Source organism: Falco punctatus, assembly GCF_963210335.1.
Source record: "Falco punctatus genome assembly, chromosome: 15".
NCBI lineage: Eukaryota > Metazoa > Chordata > Aves > Falconiformes > Falconidae > Falco > Falco punctatus.
The window spans coordinates 15,537,279-15,557,837 of NC_137595.1; the positions used below are offsets into that span (position 1 = coordinate 15,537,279).

The 20,559-nt window shown below is 45.4% G+C and overlaps 1 protein-coding gene across 12 annotated transcripts in view; it reads left to right on the top strand.

Moving 5' to 3' along the window:
• The window catches only part of PASD1 (PAS domain containing repressor 1), a gene marked incomplete at its 3' end in the record, with an annotated part of 113,549 nt that overhangs the window by 79,103 nt on the left and 13,887 nt on the right, over window positions 1–20,559 (top strand). For 7 of the 12 annotated variants that reach the window (XR_013923835.1, XM_080365698.1, XM_080365699.1 and 4 more), the window contains exons 2-12: window positions 1,869–1,960; window positions 3,447–3,503; window positions 4,911–5,065; window positions 5,849–5,940; window positions 7,749–7,838; window positions 8,903–9,023; window positions 10,228–10,341; window positions 11,004–11,122; window positions 11,916–11,998; window positions 15,759–15,865; window positions 18,583–18,730. Coding sequence is in view for 11 of the 12 variants with exons in the window: in XM_080365698.1 (XP_080221824.1) it covers window positions 3,472–3,503; window positions 4,911–5,065; window positions 5,849–5,940; window positions 7,749–7,838; window positions 8,903–9,023; window positions 10,228–10,341; window positions 11,004–11,122; window positions 11,916–11,998; window positions 15,759–15,865; window positions 18,583–18,730 (1,061 nt within the window). Of the gene's footprint in view, window positions 1–1,868; window positions 1,961–2,077; window positions 2,125–3,446; window positions 3,504–3,806; window positions 3,903–4,910; window positions 5,066–5,848; window positions 5,941–7,748; window positions 7,839–8,902; window positions 9,024–10,227; window positions 10,342–11,003; window positions 11,123–11,915; window positions 11,999–15,758; window positions 15,866–18,582; window positions 18,731–20,559 lie in introns of those variants that run through there. The other 5 variants (XM_080365701.1, XM_080365700.1, XM_080365704.1 and 2 more) reach the window with 4 other exon arrangements.

The following is a 20,559-nucleotide window of genomic DNA, read 5'->3' on the forward strand; positions in this document are numbered from 1 at the left end:
TTTGTTTGCATACTTAAGCCTGTGTACAAAAAATGGTTCCTGAAAAATTGTGATAAATCTGTTTGTGTATTCACATGCATTCTTTATATTTGAACCCATCACTTAAAAAAAAATAATCTTTATACCAACTCCGAAATTTTATATCTCTTTGTATCAATCTCCAAAATGATTACAAGTTAGCAAAACTTCTGTATGGGTCATTCTTCTAGGGGAAAAACAACTGTATGATTTTGATAAAACAGCACTGACTGTTGAGCAGCAGTGACCAAGATAAGCACCTCGGTTCTGTGATAGCTCAATAGGGTAACAAATAAGATCACATGCTCCTTTTGAACCAGGATAATAGCTTGTAACTTGACTAGCGTATGATGACTGTGAGAACAGAAGCATAGCAGGTCCACCGTGTTTAAACTTGCTGCGCACGTGTTGTTTTCAGTTGCAGCTTTGCTGAGGGTATCGGGGGTTGTGTGAGATTTTCCCTCAAAGTTCATGTTCCAAACTGAAAATGATCCCTTCATCCCAACTGCACTTTTTAACTGGTTCACTTACCACTGAAACACAGGAGGTGTTTTAGATGTTCCTCTTGTACTTCTGTGGCAGGAGGTCTTGCAGGTAGCGTCTCTATTACTGTTCATGATGACTGTATCACACTTTCTTTGAGCCGATTTTTTTTGAGCAAGTGGACTGACATAATTTCATTTAGCTGCAATGAGCAGGAACTTGGCCCGTTGTCTCGTGTTGCTCACATAAACCTCCCCTGCAGAGCACTCGCACTGTATCAGTGGCTGGGATCTGTGTTGCTCGTGGTGCTTAGCAGCAGCCCCTACCCTGTCCCAGCTACCCTTTCCAACACGCATGCCTGATGGGGGTCTCTTGCAGTGGTTCTTCAGCCACCTTCTTGTGTTTCCTTCCCTTAGAGGTGTTTTCATGAGCTGGAGAAATGAACTCTTGCCAGTCCTTTAGATGGCAAAACTGTGGGGCTGTGTTTGCTCGTTCACCAAGGTTACAAATGTGGAACCCCTGGTAGTGGCCACGAGCTTTTTGCAGTCTCTTGAGCTAATGTTGGAACTCGTGGTAACAGGAGAAACAGCCATGAACCTGGGCTCAAGGCGGGAAGGTGACTTCAAGGGCATTAAAAGCTTGGTAGATTTGGAAGCCCAGCACTTGGCTATTGTTGAAGATATTACTGTCAGTCATGCACAGTCCGGTTGCATCAGGGTCCTTCCTGAGAGTGAGACTCGTCTGAAGCCAAGCGAGTTTCAACAGCGATGGTTTCAGGGAGATTAGCACGGTGGTGTAGGTGTAGTCAGGAGTTCAGGGTGTTCGTTAGTCACCATTTCAGCCGCACACAGAAAGGAGAGGTGTGTGTCCCGTCAGTAGCAAAGCTGAATGGGAGGCTTGAAATCCATCCACAGGTGGGTGGTTGTGGCTTGCGCTGGCTCTAGCTGATCGTGTTCATCTCAAAGGAGGTTTTTGGTTGCAAGATGGGATAGGTGAAGTATGGGTCATACTCACTGGTTTTCATAGCACGCATGCCAGGTAAACTGTCATACTTCGGAAGGACTCTGGAATGGCCCCAAGGTAGGAGGGCCATTCCTCCAGCCGGCTGGGCCACAAGGCTTTTTGGACACGAGTGGTCAAGGTGGCTTCCCAGCTGCTTCTGTGGCTGCAGGTGGTGCCGACGGAGCCAAGAGCCCTGGAACGTGGTTCGGCTCCTGTTCCTAGAGGCTTTGCTGAGCTTTCACCAGTTATACTTAAGCATATTTCTACTTTACGGTGGTAGACTTTTTCAGCTTGAAGTGATTGCTGCTCTCTAGGCTAAGTCTTGCCTGCAACTGTGTCTTAACTGGATTTGCTTTTCCTTCCAGGATTAATTTTTCTCTGTCTATATTTACATGGTAATAAGAAGTGCTAATCCCACTCCGTCAGTCTGGACTGATGAATCTGAGGAATAGAACAGGTAATTTCTAATTTGGCTTGTAGCTTTCAGTGACTCAAGCAGTGAGAACCACTCCCCCCCCCATGAGGTGCATTCATATTTTGGGACAAAAGAAATCATACAGTTTCTTCTACTCAGGTCATCTGCAGAGAGGGAGACCCTTGTCCCGGAGCAGGAAAGGAAGGGTAAATTTTTGTAGCTTTTACCATGAGCAGCATCTTTGACGTCCTCTTGGTTGTGGGTGGTTTTATTTTGTGTTATTTTTACAGCCACCAAGTTGAGCTTGGAGTAGTCTCAAAGCAGGGAAAAACATTTGGATATACCCCCTGAAAAATGCCGCTTGGGTGCAGGGTGGGGTGGAAGGGCTTTGCCAGTGAAAGTGCTCGCTAGAGGTGGAGGCAGGTTGGTGCTGATGCTGGGGACGGGTGCAGTTACCTCTTTGTTCCTGAGTGGGATGCAACCCAGCAGAGCTGACCCAAGTGAGGCGGTGTGGAATGATGGTAGCTGGCTTGCCTGCATCTGCCTGGCTCCCTGTCCCTCGGGCTTAGCCCTCTGAGTCACAGAAGGCAAGTCACCAGTGAAGGAGTTACCCTTGTGCTGAGGTTTCCATCATTTCAGAGCCTGAGTGTACCGTGTCCTTACTGGGAGTTGTTGCCAACAGCTCTCCTTACCTGTGCTGCAGGAACAGTTGAGGTAAAGACAGCAGCCCACGATGACTGTTCTGTTGCAGGAAGGTGTAGAATTCCAGGAACCTCGGTCACATTCCCCTTTTTTTTTTTCCCTGGTTACTGCCAGGTGAGGGAGTTTTAACTTGAAGTCTCTTGGGTATGACCCCCCATGGCAGGACGCAGCTCGGATGATGTGAGCCCACCAGTGCAGGCAGCAGTCATTGGCTGCAGGATGCTTTGGATAAACCTGTCTGTCGTATCATCTCTTAGATGTCCTGATAGCACCCTGCTGTTGCCTAATACTAATCCTTTGGGGGATTAGCACAGTTTCCTTCTTCCTTCTATGCCCTTCCACTGGGAAAGAAATCTCAGATGCTTTTCAAGCATTGCAATACTTGAAATCAACCAGCAGCCTATTTAATTGCCCAAAACAGAACCAGGTGCAGTGCTGCCTGGTACAGGCATCTGAGTCAAATCGGCCCTCACATGTGCAGGGGAGATGCTGATTCCTGTGCAGAGTTCAGTGCTTCAGCAGGGTTCCCCAGGCTGTGGCAGAGTGGAGTGCAGAGGCAGGTTGAGGGGCTGCTGGATCTTAGCTCTTCCCCTCTGAAGCCGCACCTATTGTAGCTCTGTGTTTGGGTCTACAGCAATGGTTTCACTTCTCAAGCCTCAGCAGCTGATGGAACAAGCGAAATACTATGTAACAAGAGTGGAGTTTGGAAAAGGGAAGGTTGAAACATCCAGGAAATCAGAAAGTACAGACCAGTTAGCTCCATTCTGACATCCTCAAGGAAATCAGGGAATATGTCTCAGTAAGTACTCCTCTCTTTTCCTTCCAGAGCCCTGTGTCGTGTAAACGAACTGATGGATGAAGATGAGAAGGACAGGGCAAAGAGGTATGAAGGGATGCACAGAGCACTGAGAGTCAAAGCGTTCCTGGGGGAGAATTGTAAATGCTGTGCTGTCCAGTGCTTGAAAAAGTATTTGGGACTACTGCTGTCTGAGGCAAAACCCCCCGTGCAATTTACAGGCTGTGTATAGTGGACCACAGACAGTGTAATTAAGCCACCATTTTCAAGCTTCTTGTAGTGTGTTTGACCACCCCTACGATGGGTTAATCAGCTGAGTGGTCCTTAAATGACTTTGTTGTGCCGTCAGAATCTTATGTTATCCCATGGCTATTTATTATCTTGATGCAGGACTCCCGACCTGTGATTTTATTGGCATCATGCAGTGCTGCCCACCTCTGGTAGAGTTCCCCATGAAACTTAGAGAGCAGTCCTGCTTTAGCACAGGTATGGGTTAGTCTCCCTTCAGAGAAGCGTTTGGCTCAGTTGTAATGAGTCATCGTACAGGAGTGCCAAACCAGAGATGGCTGTGAACGTAGATGCTGGATCTGAGAACCTCCAAATGCCAACCTGGATATGAATGGAAATGCTTTCTGCGTACCGCGCTCGGTCTAGATCACCGGAAGCATGTATCATCATGAATATGCTTGTAAAGAAAATTAATTACTGCTGAAAGAGGTTGTATGAAAATAGGGTTATCTCAGATATGAGCATTGGAAAGAACAATTTGGAAGAACCTGAATGGATTTGCTTTCTCCTTTATTATTTTTAATTGAGGGGAAAACCCTAATAAAACATTCTTAAATTGTATTAATGCAAGCTGGAAACTAACCTGTGGTTTCTGCAGTCAGACTCTTTAACATTGCCGGTTTCATAGATCATGGCAGAAGATTTTCAAAACAGATACAAGAGCATGTGCTTGACTTTATTCTGCAGTCAAGTTGTCTCTACACAGTATTGTCTCTTGATAAGCTCCTTTTGCAAGTACAAATCAGGGAATAAGGAATCTTTTGCATTTTGACCTTTATGTGTGTGTGGTGTGTGTGCACTAACTGCAAAACAAAACTACATAAAAATGAGGTGGGCAAAACATGAGCATGTAGATGCCAGGACTTCTTTTACTGGAGAAATTTTGCCCAGAACACCTTTGCCCTGTTGTCACTGCTTTTGAAACAAAGGGAACTGGCACTGAAATGTACATAAGGATATGGTCTTGCTCAAATGAGCGTAAATTGTGTTTGTTGCCCCCAGGTGTTCCTTGCTGACGGTGAGCTCAGTTCTGCTGCAAGGCTCTGAGCACCAGCAAGGCACTCACACCCAAGCCTGTTCTAAAGGAATGAGTAGTCCCAGCAGAGTTTAGATTTGTACCTTTAAAGTGTTTTGCTGGGGCAGGACCATGTACCTCTCCCTGGGTCCGTTGTTTTACTTAGTGGCATTTATGTTTCTGTCACCCAGGGCATCACGCAACAAATCTGAAAAGAAAAGGAGAGACCAGTTCAATGTTCTCATTAAAGAGCTTTGCACGATGCTGCAGGGCCACGGTCACCCTCTCAAGATGGACAAGTCCACAATACTGCAGAGGACCATTGACTTCTTACAGAAACAGAAAGGTACTGGAGGATGCTGGGCTGCCCCTGTTGAAGGCCCTGGCTCTGCCATCTGCCCAGCAGCCGGGTTCCACTCAGAAGATTAAAATTGTTTTTCCCAAGCATCTAAGACCTCCAGAGAGGACTTGAGCCGAAGTGAGGGGCAGAATAAGGCACAGCAGTTGGCCTTGGGAAACGAGCTGGGTTTGAATACAGTGCTGACCACTTAAACGCAGATAGGCTTGAAAAGGTGCAGCGCTACGTGCTTTTTAATGTAGTGGCTTCACTCCATGTCCCTCGCTGGCCTCCCCATCCCCTGGCATGTTTACATGCTCTCAGACAGAGCCTGATGGAGGAGATCTGAGGAACGGTACGCATCGGGAAAGCCAGGGGAGAGGGGGCTCTGTGCCCTGTTCCCAGGTCTCCAGGGGTAGAAGGTGGCTGGTGCAGCCTGTCCGGCTGCCTGGGCACTACCGTGAGCCTTCCTGAAACAGCTCCAGGGGTGCAGACACCCTCTGCTCACAGTGATGCTCAGCTACTCTGAAATTAGCCCACTGACCTTAATTTTTGGAGGATTTCTTCAGACCACACAAAATGCCTCTTCTTCCTTTTCTTGATTTCTAATGCATTTGTGTTGTGATGGGATAGAAAATGACTGTTGCATACAAGAAGGCTTTGTGTGGAGAATGATCTGAGGATGATTCCTCTGAAAGCCTCTTAAAAGAAATCTAGTGTTACTTGAAAATGAAAAAAAAAAATATTCAACTAGCATGAGTCATGTTGCTTTTTTGATGTTTTCTCTTTAAGAAATCACAGCACAGACAGAAGCCTGTGAGATTAGACAAGACTGGAAGCCTTCATTTCTTAGCAACGAGGAGTTCACCCAGTTGATGTTAGAGGTAAGAAGAAATTAAAGCTGCATAGATTAGTGAGAAGTAATCAGTTCATTGGAGTAGTTCAGAGATATAGTTCCTTTTCACCTGTCGGTCCCAATGTTAATGATTTCTACTTTGCTGGCACATGTAATACAAACCTGACAGAGACCAGTGTTGTGCTAAATGCTTTGCCGACCCTGAATTAAAAACATGGTTGCTTCCCTTTAAAGATAAACAGCTTTTCATTTAGGAATGAAGACCATTTTGGCCCAGATTTGGCTTGGTGAGAGAGGAAAAAGAGAATTGTCCTCAGAAGAGCCACTAGAGCTAGCAGGTTCAGCAAAAACTTGAAAGGACCTGAAAAAAAGCAGAGCAGCTCTCTGCCTCCCACATCCCCCAGCCAGGCAGCGTTTACTTTGCTGCGGCTCAGTCTGCAGTGCTGCACGTGTGATGGGAACGCTGTATCTTTTGCTTGGATCTTTAAGTGCATCCAGGAGAGCAGCTCTGATACTGCCACCTCTAAAATGCTTAGCTGATCAAGAAGCACCCCACGAGCCTACAGTTTTCCTTTCTTATGGACGTGGCTTTGGGTTTGTGCTGCACGCTGCTCTGACGAGGACATCTCCTGCCCTGCGTGGGCAGCCGTTGCTCTTTGCCCCACCAAAATAAGGGTGTATGCTGGGCTGAGCTGGGAGGTGCTGCAGTGTCTTAGTTATTCCTTTTCATCAGGATGTCGTGACTCACCTCCCTGGAAAAGTACGTTCATTTTTTCTGGGAATTTCTCTCACCAAACAAGCTAGTTTGTTCCAGCTGAACCAAAACAAATTCCCCCCTTAAAAGAGTGAGGGGGGGAGGGAGAGAGAGCCCTTTAATAACTGTTGGCTTGCTGGACTATGTTGGGCTGTTGGCCAGCTTACTTAAAATCAGTGGTTTTTTTCCAGAGAGGGCTTTTTTTCAGCAAAGTATGACGGTGAGGTGGGGGAGATGGGCAATGCTGCATTGTTGGCTCTCTCCAGAGCTGCAGAGCAGCCTAACCGTGCCGTTAGAAGAGCTGGCTTTATGCATGGTGCTGTCTAGAGATTAAACCTCCCAGATCTTGGTAAGTGTTAGAGAAGAATAGGGACAGACACTGGGTCAGTGGAACGAGATGTGAAGAACAGGGAGAACACCTGAAGAGGAAAGCACATGCTGTGACTTAAAAGGGACAGAGAACTTTGACTCCGGGACAGAAACCGTTGTGAAAAAGAAAGGGGAAACAAAACAGGCTTTAAAATTGTCACAAAACAGGCTTTAAAATTTTTGTGTCAGTAGCCTAACAAATGAGAGCTTTAAGCAGAATAAATAAGGCTTTAAATCTTGTCTGTATTGTCCATAAATTTCTAAAAATACAGCATTGTATATTTTTTCTGTCTCTGCCTATCCATCCATCCACAGTGCTGGGTTTGCCATGATGATATCTAACATCTCCTTACACACCGAATTGGTTAACTATTGTGTAATTCAGAACACATAATGAAGTGACTGAAGTCAGTAGGATTGTGTGGGTGTAGAAATTCTTACCACCACTGTCTTGCTTCATGTTAAATAAACACTCACTGGGTGAAAAATACAAGTCAATTCAATATTAATGAGCAAATAATATAAGAAGAATGTTGAATTAGACAGTATGTGTAATTTTTATTTTTCCACACTGAAGTATCATTTCCATAATTGATATATGTTAGTTTTAGGCAGTTAGAAGAATCACAAAGAATAAACTGGCCATTTATATTTTAAGTTGGTCCCTTGCATAATTTTTTTTTTCTTTTTTTTTGCCTGCCTTTCATCGTTAGGCACTAGATGGCTTTCTCATTGCTCTTACCACTGATGGGATTATTATTTATGTATCTGACAGTGTTTCATCTCTGCTCGGACACTTACCGGTAAGTTCTGACAGCGCAATGTGTTGAAGAATTGTTCCCCTGCCTTAACGCAGGGCTGGGCGTTGGGTTTGACCAGCCAAAGAGGCAACTGACTGTGGGTGGGGGATAAACCAACAAACTGTTAGGGAGTTTCTTAAGCTCTGTCGGGGTCTGTGAGTTAGCTAAAAAATAAACCCTATGCAAAATCACTGTACTCGTAGCTCATCACTTGGCTGCACATCGGAAGGATGGCCTGGGTGGTATCTATCCCACTAGGTATATGGAAAGTCTCATGCTTGTGAAATCTGTGCACGCTGAAGCTCTTCTCAGATAATTTAAAGATTATTTCAGGGCTGAATCTATGCTTTTCTAATGACATTGAGTGTTTCTATTTTGAGCTTACGGTCTTCAGTAACAAGTATGTGGCCTCAGAGTTAGCTGTTGGGTGCAGAAATTTCTGCTAGCCCTTCAAAAGCATTTTTTGTTTTTATCTGGTGCCAAGCCTGAGGCACCAGTGATGCTTTATGAGGGCAAATTTCAGCATGCGGTTAACCTGGCTGAATATGCTGGTGTGCAAAGAAACAAATACATGCTGACATTTTGGTAGAACCTCTTCAGTCAGGATGTGTGGGTTGATCAGCACTGAAACGCTTGCAGGTTGAGCTGATTTTGCCAGATGTTCAGTCTAGAAGACAAATGGAGGATGTGAGGAGGAGCCCTCGCACTTCTGTGTTGTGCTTCTGAAGGGATGTTTCAAATTTTCGCTTTGATGTGATACTTCTCATCACGTTGTATTCCTGTGGTACCAGTTTCTTCTCCAGCTTGCATCTGGCTGAACTGAAGGGCAGCCTCTGGGACCCATTCAGCCTTTTGCAAATAGATAGGAACCCCAAGGTAAAATAACCCAAGGGTTATATTCTGCCCTAGATCCTATATTCTGATCCTAGATCTGCAGATTAACTGGGCTTCCTTGTCTTAAGCATCCGTGCTAGACCGGCAGCGTCTGTGCTCTGTTGTGTGATGAAAAAGCGTGTGGTTGTGTCAGGCTGTAATGCTGAACATGACAAAGCATTCTTTTGTATCAGTCAGATTTGGTGGACCAAAATATATTAAACTTTCTGCCTGAGCGGGAGCAGAGCGAGGTGTACAAGCTCCTTTCTCCGCATGTGCTCATGACAGATCCTGTTGCAGCTGATTTTCTAAACGGTAAGCTCTGCTCTTGTCTTGTTGGTCAGGGAAATTTGCCAAAGGCAAACAGCTCCCAGGGGAGCGTGCACAGGGCTCTCCAGCTATTTAATTCTCCTGCCTGCCACTTTGGTTTTGCCGCAGTTAATATTTTGGGGTTTTCATGCAGCACATTAGATGATGTTCCTACATGCTTCCAGTACTTGGTCTTTGATTTGGATGGTCTTTGCTTTACTGTCCGCTTTGCACCCTGGGACCCTGAAGTTGCCCTCATTAGGTGTTTTTGCCAGGGCAGGATGCTGAACTGAGCCTGTGGAAGGAGTGAGGGGCTTGGGGGAAGGAAAAAGGGTAGGAGAAATCCTGAAGGGTTTGGCAGAGTCTTTGTTCCTTAGGAAGCTTGCATGTCTCAGGAGACCTGTGAAACCCTACATGTAATTTAATCAACAGCCTTCCTATCTGAACAGTCCAGCTGGATCTCTACTGCCGGCTGCCACCCCACCCCCAAAATGTCCCTTTCCCCAAGAAAAGATCTCCAGCACCGGAGTGGGAAGCAGCGTCTTCCCAATGCTCACGTTTCACCAAGCCTGTGTTAGGACCCTCCTTTCCCGGTGGATCCGCCGTGGCCGAGTGCTAGCCTCCCCTCTCTCCTGCCCCACAAGTGTCAATGGGAACCGGGCAGCCCTCGTGCTGGTGCTCTGCCCTGGGGCTGGTTTCCCTCCGGCTGAAGACCACATGGTCTAACACGGAGTTCAGACCTCAGGCAGAAAACCAAATAAGAGCTTGGCGCTGTGCCCTCTGCCGTTAATGAAGAAGCTTAGGGGGGGACTTCAGAGGCCTTTGGATCTGAGTCCTAACGAGTAGTGCCAGCACAGAGTGCTTGCAGCATCACCTAGCAGCTTCGCATGGAACCCTGCATGCATGGAGTCGGGGGAAAATACTGCAGACCGATACTGCCAGGGCTTCACGCCCCGTGCAGTGGGGTAGCTGCAAAGCCGTGGGAGAAAGGATAAGAATGCATTTCCTTAAGCAGAACCAGCTGATCGTTGCTCCTAGCAGTTCTATGTTTACTTTTGGGTATCAAGGGCATCGCAGCAGGGTGTGCTCCGACACCCCAGCAGCAGGGTTGGTTGGTATAAGCACCTAGAGAGACTCAATAGATGGAGTGTGCTGAAGTGCAGATGTGCAGTAACACTGTGTATGTCTCCCTTTCTTTCTCTCGTTTCAGCGGAAAAACAAATAGAGTTTTGCTGCCATTTAGCAAGAGGCAGCTTAGATCCAAATGAACCCCTGATGTATGAATATGTGAAATTTGTAGTGGATTTTAAATATTTTACTCATGGTAAGTTACTGCCCCAGCCTACCTTTACCTCTCTGCCTCTCTCCTTTAAATCGTGTGTTGATCTGGAGCCTCCTAAAGGCCTGGTTTCAGCCGAAAGTGCCCTGTAACCAGCAGGGATGGAATGAGCTGTGGATAAGTTGGAGATATTTTCCATATAGAAGTGGTGGGGAGGCTTCGGGTCAGAAGAGTGCACTCTTCTGTGTGCTGTGATTAAAGAAGCGGTAACAGATTGATCCTACCTCTATTTGACCCCTGCCAATTGTAAAGCAGCCTACTTAGTCAAATAACCAGTAAAATATGCTATTCTGCTTCACGCATGGCAATCCAATGGCACTTTTTAAAGGACAAATTGTTTGAGAAACCTGTAAAATCTTGAATCTTGCAAATGTTGAGCTGGAGGAGGGCTGACAAGGAGACTGTAGCTGCAAAGTGTGAGCTGTCTTACGAAGCTTCCCTGCAAGCCAGGGGTAGCTGGTTACAGCTGTTTAACTCGGACCCTAAAGGGTCATGCTTTGAATAACATCAGCGTGTATCAGCGTGGCATCACCTTGTGGGTAGGAGGAGTTTGTTGCTTGGGTTTCATCAGCCGTCGTACCTGTCTTAACATGAAAAGAAAACTCTCCTTCCTCTTCTTCTTAAATAAACTGTCTGGTTGTGTCTAGTGCCTACACCCTCCTGTAATGGCTTTGAGTCAGCTATTGCACGAGCTTTCAGGTCAGCCACGGAAGAGCAGATTTGCCTCGTAGCCACTGTTCGTCTCGTCACACCACAGTTCTTAAAGGTGAGAGCTCTGCCACTGCCTCCTCCCTGTTGCGCGGGGGTCGGCCAGTGCACAGTGGTGGAGCTGCCGCCAGTACCGTGCGCCACGGGCTGGGCTGGTGCAAGGGGATTCAGCAGCGCCGGGGGTTGGTGAAGGAGAGAGGCCGCTGCTGCATTTGGGGAGTGGGAGATGACACGCATTTTGGAAGGACAAGATGTAAAGTGGGAGTTGCTTTTGAGAGGAGGTGGTCGTGTGATGGGGTGCCCAAGCTAAACTGCTTGGAAAGTTGCAGCCTTTAAAGAAATACATCCCACCACACCTTTATGTAAGACCACCCACATCTTGAAACCCCATGTTTCGTGGACGTGTTGTGCTGGTCTGTAGGCACCCTGTGGCACGGCGCAGTAACGGGGATAACGGCCACAGGTGCCCCTTGCTGAAGAGAGCATTAGCCAGCTCAGTTTGGGGCTGGAGCTGGGACTGTCATCCGTCCTCAGATAGCAACATCTGCAAAAAGGTGGGGAACTTTGCCTACAGACTGCGAGATGAGGCGCTCGGACTGTTAATCCTAGCTCTGAAATTCAGTCCAGTCTAAATTATTTAGCCACTTTTCATCAGTTTATGCATCTATAAAACAGGGCTTATACGTTCCTTAGAGGAAAATAAGTCAAGTACTTTAAAATTAATTTTTTTTAAAAAATACATATTGTGCTAGGGTTCATTATAACAAGAAGGTGCATCCTTGGTCCTCAATCAAGGGTTCCTTTTGTCATTTCACAGAATAAAACGTCTCAATGTGCCAACTGTTTTGCAGGAGCTCTGCAATGTTGAAGAGCCATGCGAAGAATTTACATCGAGGCATAGTTTGGAATGGAAGTTTTTATTCTTGGACCACAGGTGAGAAATTTGGGTTTAGTCACTGAAGAATAAACAAAATGTCATTTAAAAATTGAAAACTTTGTGTAGCTATTGCCTAAGATCCCAAGCACAATAGCTCTAATTAAATGCAAGTAAGTAACAGTGCTCTGAACTTACTTACTAGGCATCCTTTAATGCCTCTTTTCCATGTTTTAGACAAGTAAGAAACCATATAAAATGGTGGGAAAATGTGTAGAAAAGTGTCTTAACTCCACCAATCTATTAAGACATTGAAACTGAGAAGTGTGGGTCCTGTTCTCTGTATTAGTTTAGCTCCTCTGTTTTCCAGCCACAGCTTCTAGGAATCCTTCTAAATCTTTTGCCATTTCAATAAACTTTTGATTTTCACCTTGAGAAATTATGGAATTTATAAAACCGAAAGAAAAGCAGTGGATTAGATTATTTAATTGCAGATTTGTTTTTGACAATGCCATATGATGGGCTGAGATTCAGCTTGGTAAATGAAACAAACTGGAACCACTTTATTTATTAAGCTGATTAATATAGGATTCATTTTCTTCAAAAGAAGCTGGAGGTTTTTGTTCACTCTTTGACTTCTCTGTATTTGACATGTATGCATAAGCACATTGCAAAATCCTACCCTTTCAATTATTCCTCCCTTTGCGAGCTGTGCAAAGGTAGTCATTATTGGAAACAGAAGACTAATAAATAAGGCTGTAGGGGAAAAAAATATCTGGGAGGAAAAGACCAATATAGCATCTGCACATTTCGAGCAAGAAAGAGAGAGTGCAAATATAAATTAGTAATAACTTGCATTTATATAGTAAACAAGATGTGTACGTCACACATCCTACCTTGAGGCATGGAGGAGCTGACCCTGAGACAGCCCTGCGGCTAATGCTGTGTGGATTGGGACTTACTGTTCATGTGGTCGAGATCTTGCTGGAGTGACTTTGTTAGCAATAACGCACATTTTCAGAATCTGGTGATTAATTTTAAGATTCGTAAAAGAACCCTAAGCCCTTGCATCGCTGTCTGATAAAGTGAGCTGGTTTTCCAAAGGGCTGTGTCCCAGCAGCTCCTGTGAATAAGGTGAGCGGGAGCTGCTTTGAAATCTATCAAAGAGTCTTTTGATGAATCTGGGTTATGACTCAGAGAGGAATCTCTCTGTGCTGGGTATTTGCAGCCACTTCAGTCCCACTGATGTCCCCGTGGAGGAAACTATTGTTACTGAGAGTAAATGTAGCTGGTGCAGATGCTGAGGCAGAGTTTGTGACAGCCCAGATGCAAGCAGTGAGCCCAGACTCGAGAATGAGGATCGTGTGGGTCATCTCGTTTAATCGCCGGTTCAGACCTCTCTCCGGTGCAGTCTGCAGGACGCTGCAAAATGTTGTCGGGTGTTTTGCTGTTTCTTGCTTACTTGTGTGGGCTGACGCTGCCTGATGCTGAGGTGTGCCAGCAGCGGGGGCAGAGGGTGCCCAGCACCAGCTGGAATCAGGACCTTTGCTAGCATGACCACAACGTAAATTAGAGTCGGGACAGATAATGCAGACAGCACCCCATAGGTCTGGATAAACATTAGAAAACCAGGAAAAATCTGTATTCTGAGTCTACATGTAAATATGTGTAGAGGAAGAAAAACCTGTCAACTTCGATAACTATCTATTTCTCTACTGCGCTGTGGTCCTCTCCCTATTTTTCCATTTCATTTATTGAAAGACGGCACTTGAAAGGCTGAAGACTGTGCGTTCCCGTTTGCACAGCGAGCCTCAAGGCTGGCGCTTGCGGAACCATTTAGAAGTGCCCGGTGTGCCAGAGCAAGGCAGCTCCTTGTCAAATGACAGATGAGGAGCATTTTGCAGTTGCTTTCTCATTTAAAGAATTCTGGCAAAAGTCAGGAAAGCATAATGCTTTCCTCATCAGTTTAAATGCTTATCTGATGTGCATCTGAAAGACATTATTGTCTTGAATATAAGCATGTCATTAAAGATAGGAGAGACACTGGCACGTTCAGCCAAAGAGACGGCAAGGAAGGATACTTTAATAAATACACGTATTATCATCAATAAGAGAAATCTGGGTCAGATGAGGAAAAAGAACACAGTGCTCTGAAAAGTTATTTGACTGAATAAAGCTATATTGTGGTGGAGCCCACTGTGTACTAAGGGCACTGTGTGAGAGCGTGGAGGGGTGGCTCTTGCAGCCAGCCCTTGTGCCAGGGTTCGGGAGCTCCTGCTCAGACCTTGATCCTCCGGGGCTGCTGCTGGGCGGATCCCTGGCTGTCCTTCCTTTTCCCCCTTTTCCCATTTGGTGCCAGACTGCCTGCAGTCGTGGGGCAGAGGGCGGTTATACACTCGTCTGGGCTCTCCTTAGCTGAAAAATCTATGCCCATCACATCTCTCAAGAGTATAAATGTGGAGCTGGGTCGCTCAACCAAGACAGGAGAACTTCCCACGTCAATATCCAGAAGACCCAAGACCGATCCATCCGAACGAGATGTATTTACACTTAAGTAATTTTTTGCTTATATTCTTGGCCACTTTATGGCATTCACCTTCCTTAATTAAATATTTTTTTGCTCATATTCTTGGCCGCTGTATGGCATTCACCTTCCTTAAGAGGGTCACTCGACACACAGAACGAAGGGCACTCCTGGTAGGCAGTGACGCCTTCAGCCTGCCCCGGCTTTGAATCATTAACCGTGTCACTCACACACTGAGGGCTTATTCCCGAGGAACACACGGAACCTGGCAGGTGAGCCTCATGCTATCAGCACATCCAGTAGCCAAAACAAATAGGTGGAGCCAGACTAGCACAGGTCCTGCCTCGCCAAGTGAGTGCCCTGCTTGAATTCCTGCAAGCAGGAGTGTACTTGAGTGCCAGGGGACAGAAGGTGGCATGTCGGTACAGGGAGCACAGGAAAAAATAGTGGGGTCTGCCTCATGTTTTAGTGCTGTTTCATGATCATAAGCTGTTAGGCTTCAGTGAAGGCTGTGCAGAAGCTCAGTGTTGTTAGGACACCTACCTAAAAAAAAAATAATAATCTCATATTTTGCCTAGAAAATGGATAATCTGGAATTGACAGCAGAATAGTGATGTAAGTCATTGCAATGTGCCTATCTAAATACTTCAGCAATTCCTTCTCTACCTACCATAGAAATAACAGCCCTTAAAATCAGCCCCATGCCTATTCTTATCTTTACTACCAGCATAGAAACATATTTTTTTTTGTTATCATTTCCCAAGCTTTTCCATGGGAACAATTACTTTTTCTTGTACCCAGGCTGGTCCTGACACACATTGCAGCTTCCCACTTACTCTTTCTTCTACAGTTACTACCCAGATGACATTTACATCCAACCTACTGGATAATTTTACTCGAGCTCTGAGTTATTATGCACATTAACAGCCATAGCGTTTCTCAAGCTGTGTGTCTCACAAGCATGCTTAATGAATTGAGTCACTTGCGTACGTACATGCCTTTCTCTACACCCACATAATGAATAGGCTATGAAACAGTAAACACACACCTTTTCATTTTCTCATTTTTTACCTCTCCCTTGCTGGTTTGGTTTTTTTGGTGGTGGTTTGTGTTTTTTTTTTTTTTTTCTTTTGCGGGTGTATGAAAATACGTCACTGCTTGTATGAAGATCTGCTCCTGATTTTCCTGCCAAGTGAATGTATGAGCTGGTTTTGTTTGCTAGTATCGCAGCGTATCTGCCAGGATGTCAGAGCATCAGGTTTTGTGCTCACTCCCTGCCCTTTGCTTCCCTTCTAGGGCTCCGCCTATTATAGGATATTTACCCTTTGAGGTTCTGGGAACGTCAGGGTATGATTACTACCACGCAGATGACCTGGAGCTTCTTGCTAGGTGCCATGAACACTGTAAGTTGCTCTCCTTCTGCAGCGTGCCTGTCCTTGATCTCATTTGTCACTTGTGCAAAACCTTTTACTGTTGTCGCAGAAGGTACCTTTATCTGGGGCACGAGGGAATTCTCTCTTCCCATGACAAACTGCTCTAGCTGGCGCTTACCTGGGAGGTTGAATCCCTGCAGAATTCACTCAGACCAGTAACTGTTTGTGCAGGTTTTCCAAATCGGCAGATACCCTGTCTGAGCCCAGGTTGGCTGAGAATGAAATGAGATGAATAGGTGGGAAGTCAGAACTTTCCACCCTCTGCTCCCGGTTCCTGAGGGCAGCCCCAAACCCTGGCAGTTTTGTTGACTGTCACAGTTCATGGGGTCTTGCTGTTCCCCTGGGCTCCAGAGCCAGCTCACCAAAACGCCTTCTGAAAGCACCATTTGGATCGCCTGCCCGTGCAATTAGATGTTGTGAACCTCACTTACTACTAGTAAAACACTTCTGGAGATTCAGACCCTTGTTTTTTTAAATGCAAAAGTACTGAATACAGATTCTCTGTGGGTGAAGATGGCTCATTTTTGGCCAAACTGAAAGTAAAATAGAAAAGTCCAGCTCAGGCTGAGGTGTGAACACCAGAGAACGTCCATGAAGTTCATCTTTGTGCAAGGTGAAATACTGTGACCTGGAGGAGCCCAGGAGGACCCAGGTCAGAAGGAGCACCTAGCGTGAGTGCTGCAGCCTGCTGCTGAAGAACCGTGTCCTGCTGAAGGCTGGAGCTGATGTGAGGAACAGCAAAAGGTGGCAGCAGACGTGGTCTACTAGTGATTGGTGTGGTGTTCCTACCAGATGAGCATGTGAGATGCTTTATCCCTGAGACAGTGTTTTTCTGTTCTATTACATGCACTTAAGACTGAGATACTGAGCCAGAACTGGGTCTGTCCTCCAGCTGGGTTGCATTGCCAAGCACTGGAATGAAAACTACGCACTTTGTAAAATGCATCTAGGTAATCAGATACTTGGCCAAGAAATACTACTTACAGGTTTCCTGTTGGGCAAAAACTTTGTCTCTCTGCTCTCTCTGTTTGAGAGTGTTTTGTCAAAAGGAGATAAGGACACCCCAGAGAGTGGAGGAAGGGGGATTCTCTGAGAAGCAGAGACATCAAGAAGCCCCCCAGCCCGCCAGGACGCTGGAGCCAGACAAGCTGCTTCATCTCTGAGTCGCGAACCACCCCCATCTCTACCACATACCCTCTACCCCTTACATACACAGGATGTTAAGGGACCTAGCAGTGAACGGAGAAAATACCGCCTTCACCTCTGAATGTCGAGTTTCCGCACCCCACCTCCCTGCTTTTCTGCCCTGTGAAGGCAAAGCCCCGGTACGAAAGAGGCAGCGGGGGAGCGAGCTGCCCGGCGGAGCACACGGAGCAAGCTGGGCAAGGGGTTAGGCGCCAGCTGTGTCAAGTGCAGCAAGCATGTAGACAGGAATATTAAAGGAATATTTTGATTGCTGTCAAGTACAGTACTTTTGGTGCTATGTTTTGCTTAAAAAACCATTCAGACAGAAGCAAGCTCCTTAACCAGACAACGTCTTTTTGGTAATATGTGTGTTTGACGTAAATGCTGACTGTATTGAGAGTGGGGGCAGATCATTCAGCAGAGAATCTATTTAGTGGTTTATGTTCTACCTCTCTGCTGGCCATGGATCTCCTCTTCCATGTTAAAAGAGTACTTTGCACAACACACTTGAAGGAAAGGATCTTTCAATCTTACCATGCAGGGAGACAAAATAAGGTGCTGACAAAGTGACTTACAGAACTTGTTTCAGGAAATCTCTGCCAGGACTAGTAGCCGAGTGATCCCCAGCACGGTGTGTTAGCCAGAAGACCTTTGCCAGGTGCTTCTTCTAAAGCTCATCACTGTTAATGAGATCACTAAAGAATTTAGTCCTGATCTTTAACAAAGTAGAGGTGTAGAGGTGTGCAGGTGAGTGAAAATACTTGGGTTAATGTGGCTTGATAAGTTCCTGTTCATCAGGTTGACCACTCTGGGCAGGCATCTTGCCTACTGTGAAGTGAGATGGGTTTGCTTAAACCACACTTGTGTTTTACTTTGCATTAATTATGGGTATTTTAAGTTTTGTACTCCCAGCAGTCTAGGAACAATTAATGTGGTTATTTAATGTAGTTGCCCTCATTATTTTCCAGTTGTATTACACCACTTGAGATTTTTCTGGACAAACCCTGATAATACATACCAGGTCTGGTGTATTTAGGTCATCTCTCAGAAGAAAAGTCTCAGTTAAACTGCTAAAACTCCACTATCTTATTGTTTTGCGCCATTGTAAGGATCCCTGACTGCAAGCCCCCAGTCTTTGAAGTGCATTCTCATGTACTTGTGAAAGGCCAATCCTTTGTTTAATTAATGTTCTTTATGCTTATTTCAGAAAAGGCCCCGAATAAGTTATGAGAATATAGTTAGTTATATAGTTGTGCCAATTATTAGTGGTAAGAATGATCGGAAAAGAGCCAAGTGCGCTCTTGAGAATCAGTAGCAGATAAGAACCCAAGAAAAGCTCAGTACAGGGTTGTCTGTCATCTGCCGTGTTTGTAAAGCCACAAGATCCATGTTAGCGCAGTACCAGACTGCAAGGGGGGGGGTGGGACCAAGTGTTTTTTCTGATCACCTTTGCACCGTGACATTTCTGTTTGCTGTAAACTGCCGTCCTTTTCGTTTAACAGTGATGCAGTTTGGAAAAGGAAAGTCCTGTTACTATCGGTTCCTGACCAAAGGCCAGCAGTGGATATGGCTGCAGACACACTACTACATCACCTACCACCAGTGGAACTCCAAACCAGAGTTCATCGTTTGCACTCACCTGGTAGTTAGGTAGGAGCAAGCACCAAACCCTTCACAATGTATGTCCTGTGTGCTCATCCATTATTTTTTCTAGTTCTGTTTTGTGTTAGCCAAATATTTGCTGTGCATATAGCACACTGAAATGGTACATAATTCTATTAATTCTATAAAACTACTATAACAGGGAACATGTGTTTTCATTACTGGGGTTTTTTTTGTTTGTTTGTTTGTTTGTTTTTTTGCAACCAGGCCAAAAGCCTGGAAGCCACTGTTGCCCAAGTGTATCAGTGTGTTACATTCAATCCCCTTTTATCCCTAGCGATGACATGGCCATAGGAAGAGCTAAAGCTGCTAAGAATCAGGTGGCTTTCTGGGCGCGAATGGGATCCCACATCTCCTAAAAAGATTTTTTGATCAGGGCTTTAAGTATTTATGACTTAAAGTTAGCTGCTGTCCTGCTAGCCTTATTCCTCACCTGAAATCCAGCCCAGGATCCCCCCCTAGTGGGAAGCTGCCCGTGCTGGAAGGTGGCGCACATGTGGGATGCTCTGTGATGTGCACCTTCTGGAGGGGAATCTGCTTGATTACCACTGTCATCTCAAAAAAGATTGTGTTAAGAGTGAGAATGTATTTACTGAGGGGCTTGAAAAAATAGTGATGTACTGGCTTGCTCTATTAACTCGAGTAAACACTTGCTCATTGCATCTTCCCTTACTGTCCGGAGCCAATTTGTGAATTTTTTTCTGGTCTCCTTCTTCTTGTCAAACATCTGGAAGAACAAACACTAGGAAACTGGGAGTCTTCTCTATATTCTGAAATGCAGGCTGAGGATACCTTACACCACTAAACAGGTGTAAGTGATTAGAGCTGTGCATGCTGATAGAAATTACGTGTCAAATGTTATCGTAAGCAAATGTCAAGCAGAGGGATTGCTTCTGACTTGTGTTGCTTCTGCTGCCCTTCAGGGAATTCAGCTTCATTTTAAGGTCTGAATTTATTGTGCATGAACTTGTTCCTTCTTTCTGCTTCCAGTGCCCCTTAAACCTAGTGATACAGTGCTAAATAGATTTTGAAATTCAATTCTGTCTCGTATAGTTAAGGTTTAGAATAGATTATTGAAACACACAAGTTGAAACATGATTTCAGGAAAATTCATTGCCTGCAATCGTGTGAGTTCGGTTCAGCAACTTCTCTTGCCTTCCACAAAGGTTAGGGCCCCTTAACATTTCATCACCTTAAATTCTGGCACCTTTCAGTGCCCATGATCCACAAGCACTCAGAGAGTCTTTAAAACATCCTCTCCAGTTTATCCCAATGGTGAATCAGGTGGCATTGTTTACTGTAAATACTCTATTCTGTAAAAGAAAAAGTAGTAAGGAAAACGAATACACACTTTTAGAGGCACATTCTGGTTTGTGTTCAGGGCTTCCACTGGAGTGAGGGATGTTAACCCTGATGTGGCATGCTGTACGGCACCCTGTGTACCCTTGGAAAAAGGCAACCTGGCCTCCTCCTCCCCAGGCTGCTGGCTTAGGTCTCACTGAGCTACCGTACAACATGCAAAAAAATGATTCTTGATCATCAGCAGGTTAGAAAATGAATGTACATTTGCTACGGCATTTTACCTGCACAGAAGCTGTAGGATCATTTCTGATGCCTCATTGTGGAAAATGGGAATCTCCTTTAGTAGGAAAATTGTACAGAGGACAAAGACACCCATTTTGTCATCACTAACCAAGCGCACTTTGCTTTCAGATTAGTTTTGCCTGAAGGCATCCAGGGCCAAAAGTTGCAAAGGTGTGTCTACTTTTGAGCTGGGAATGATTGGTGCAATTAATCATATGAGCTCTGCAGTCCTG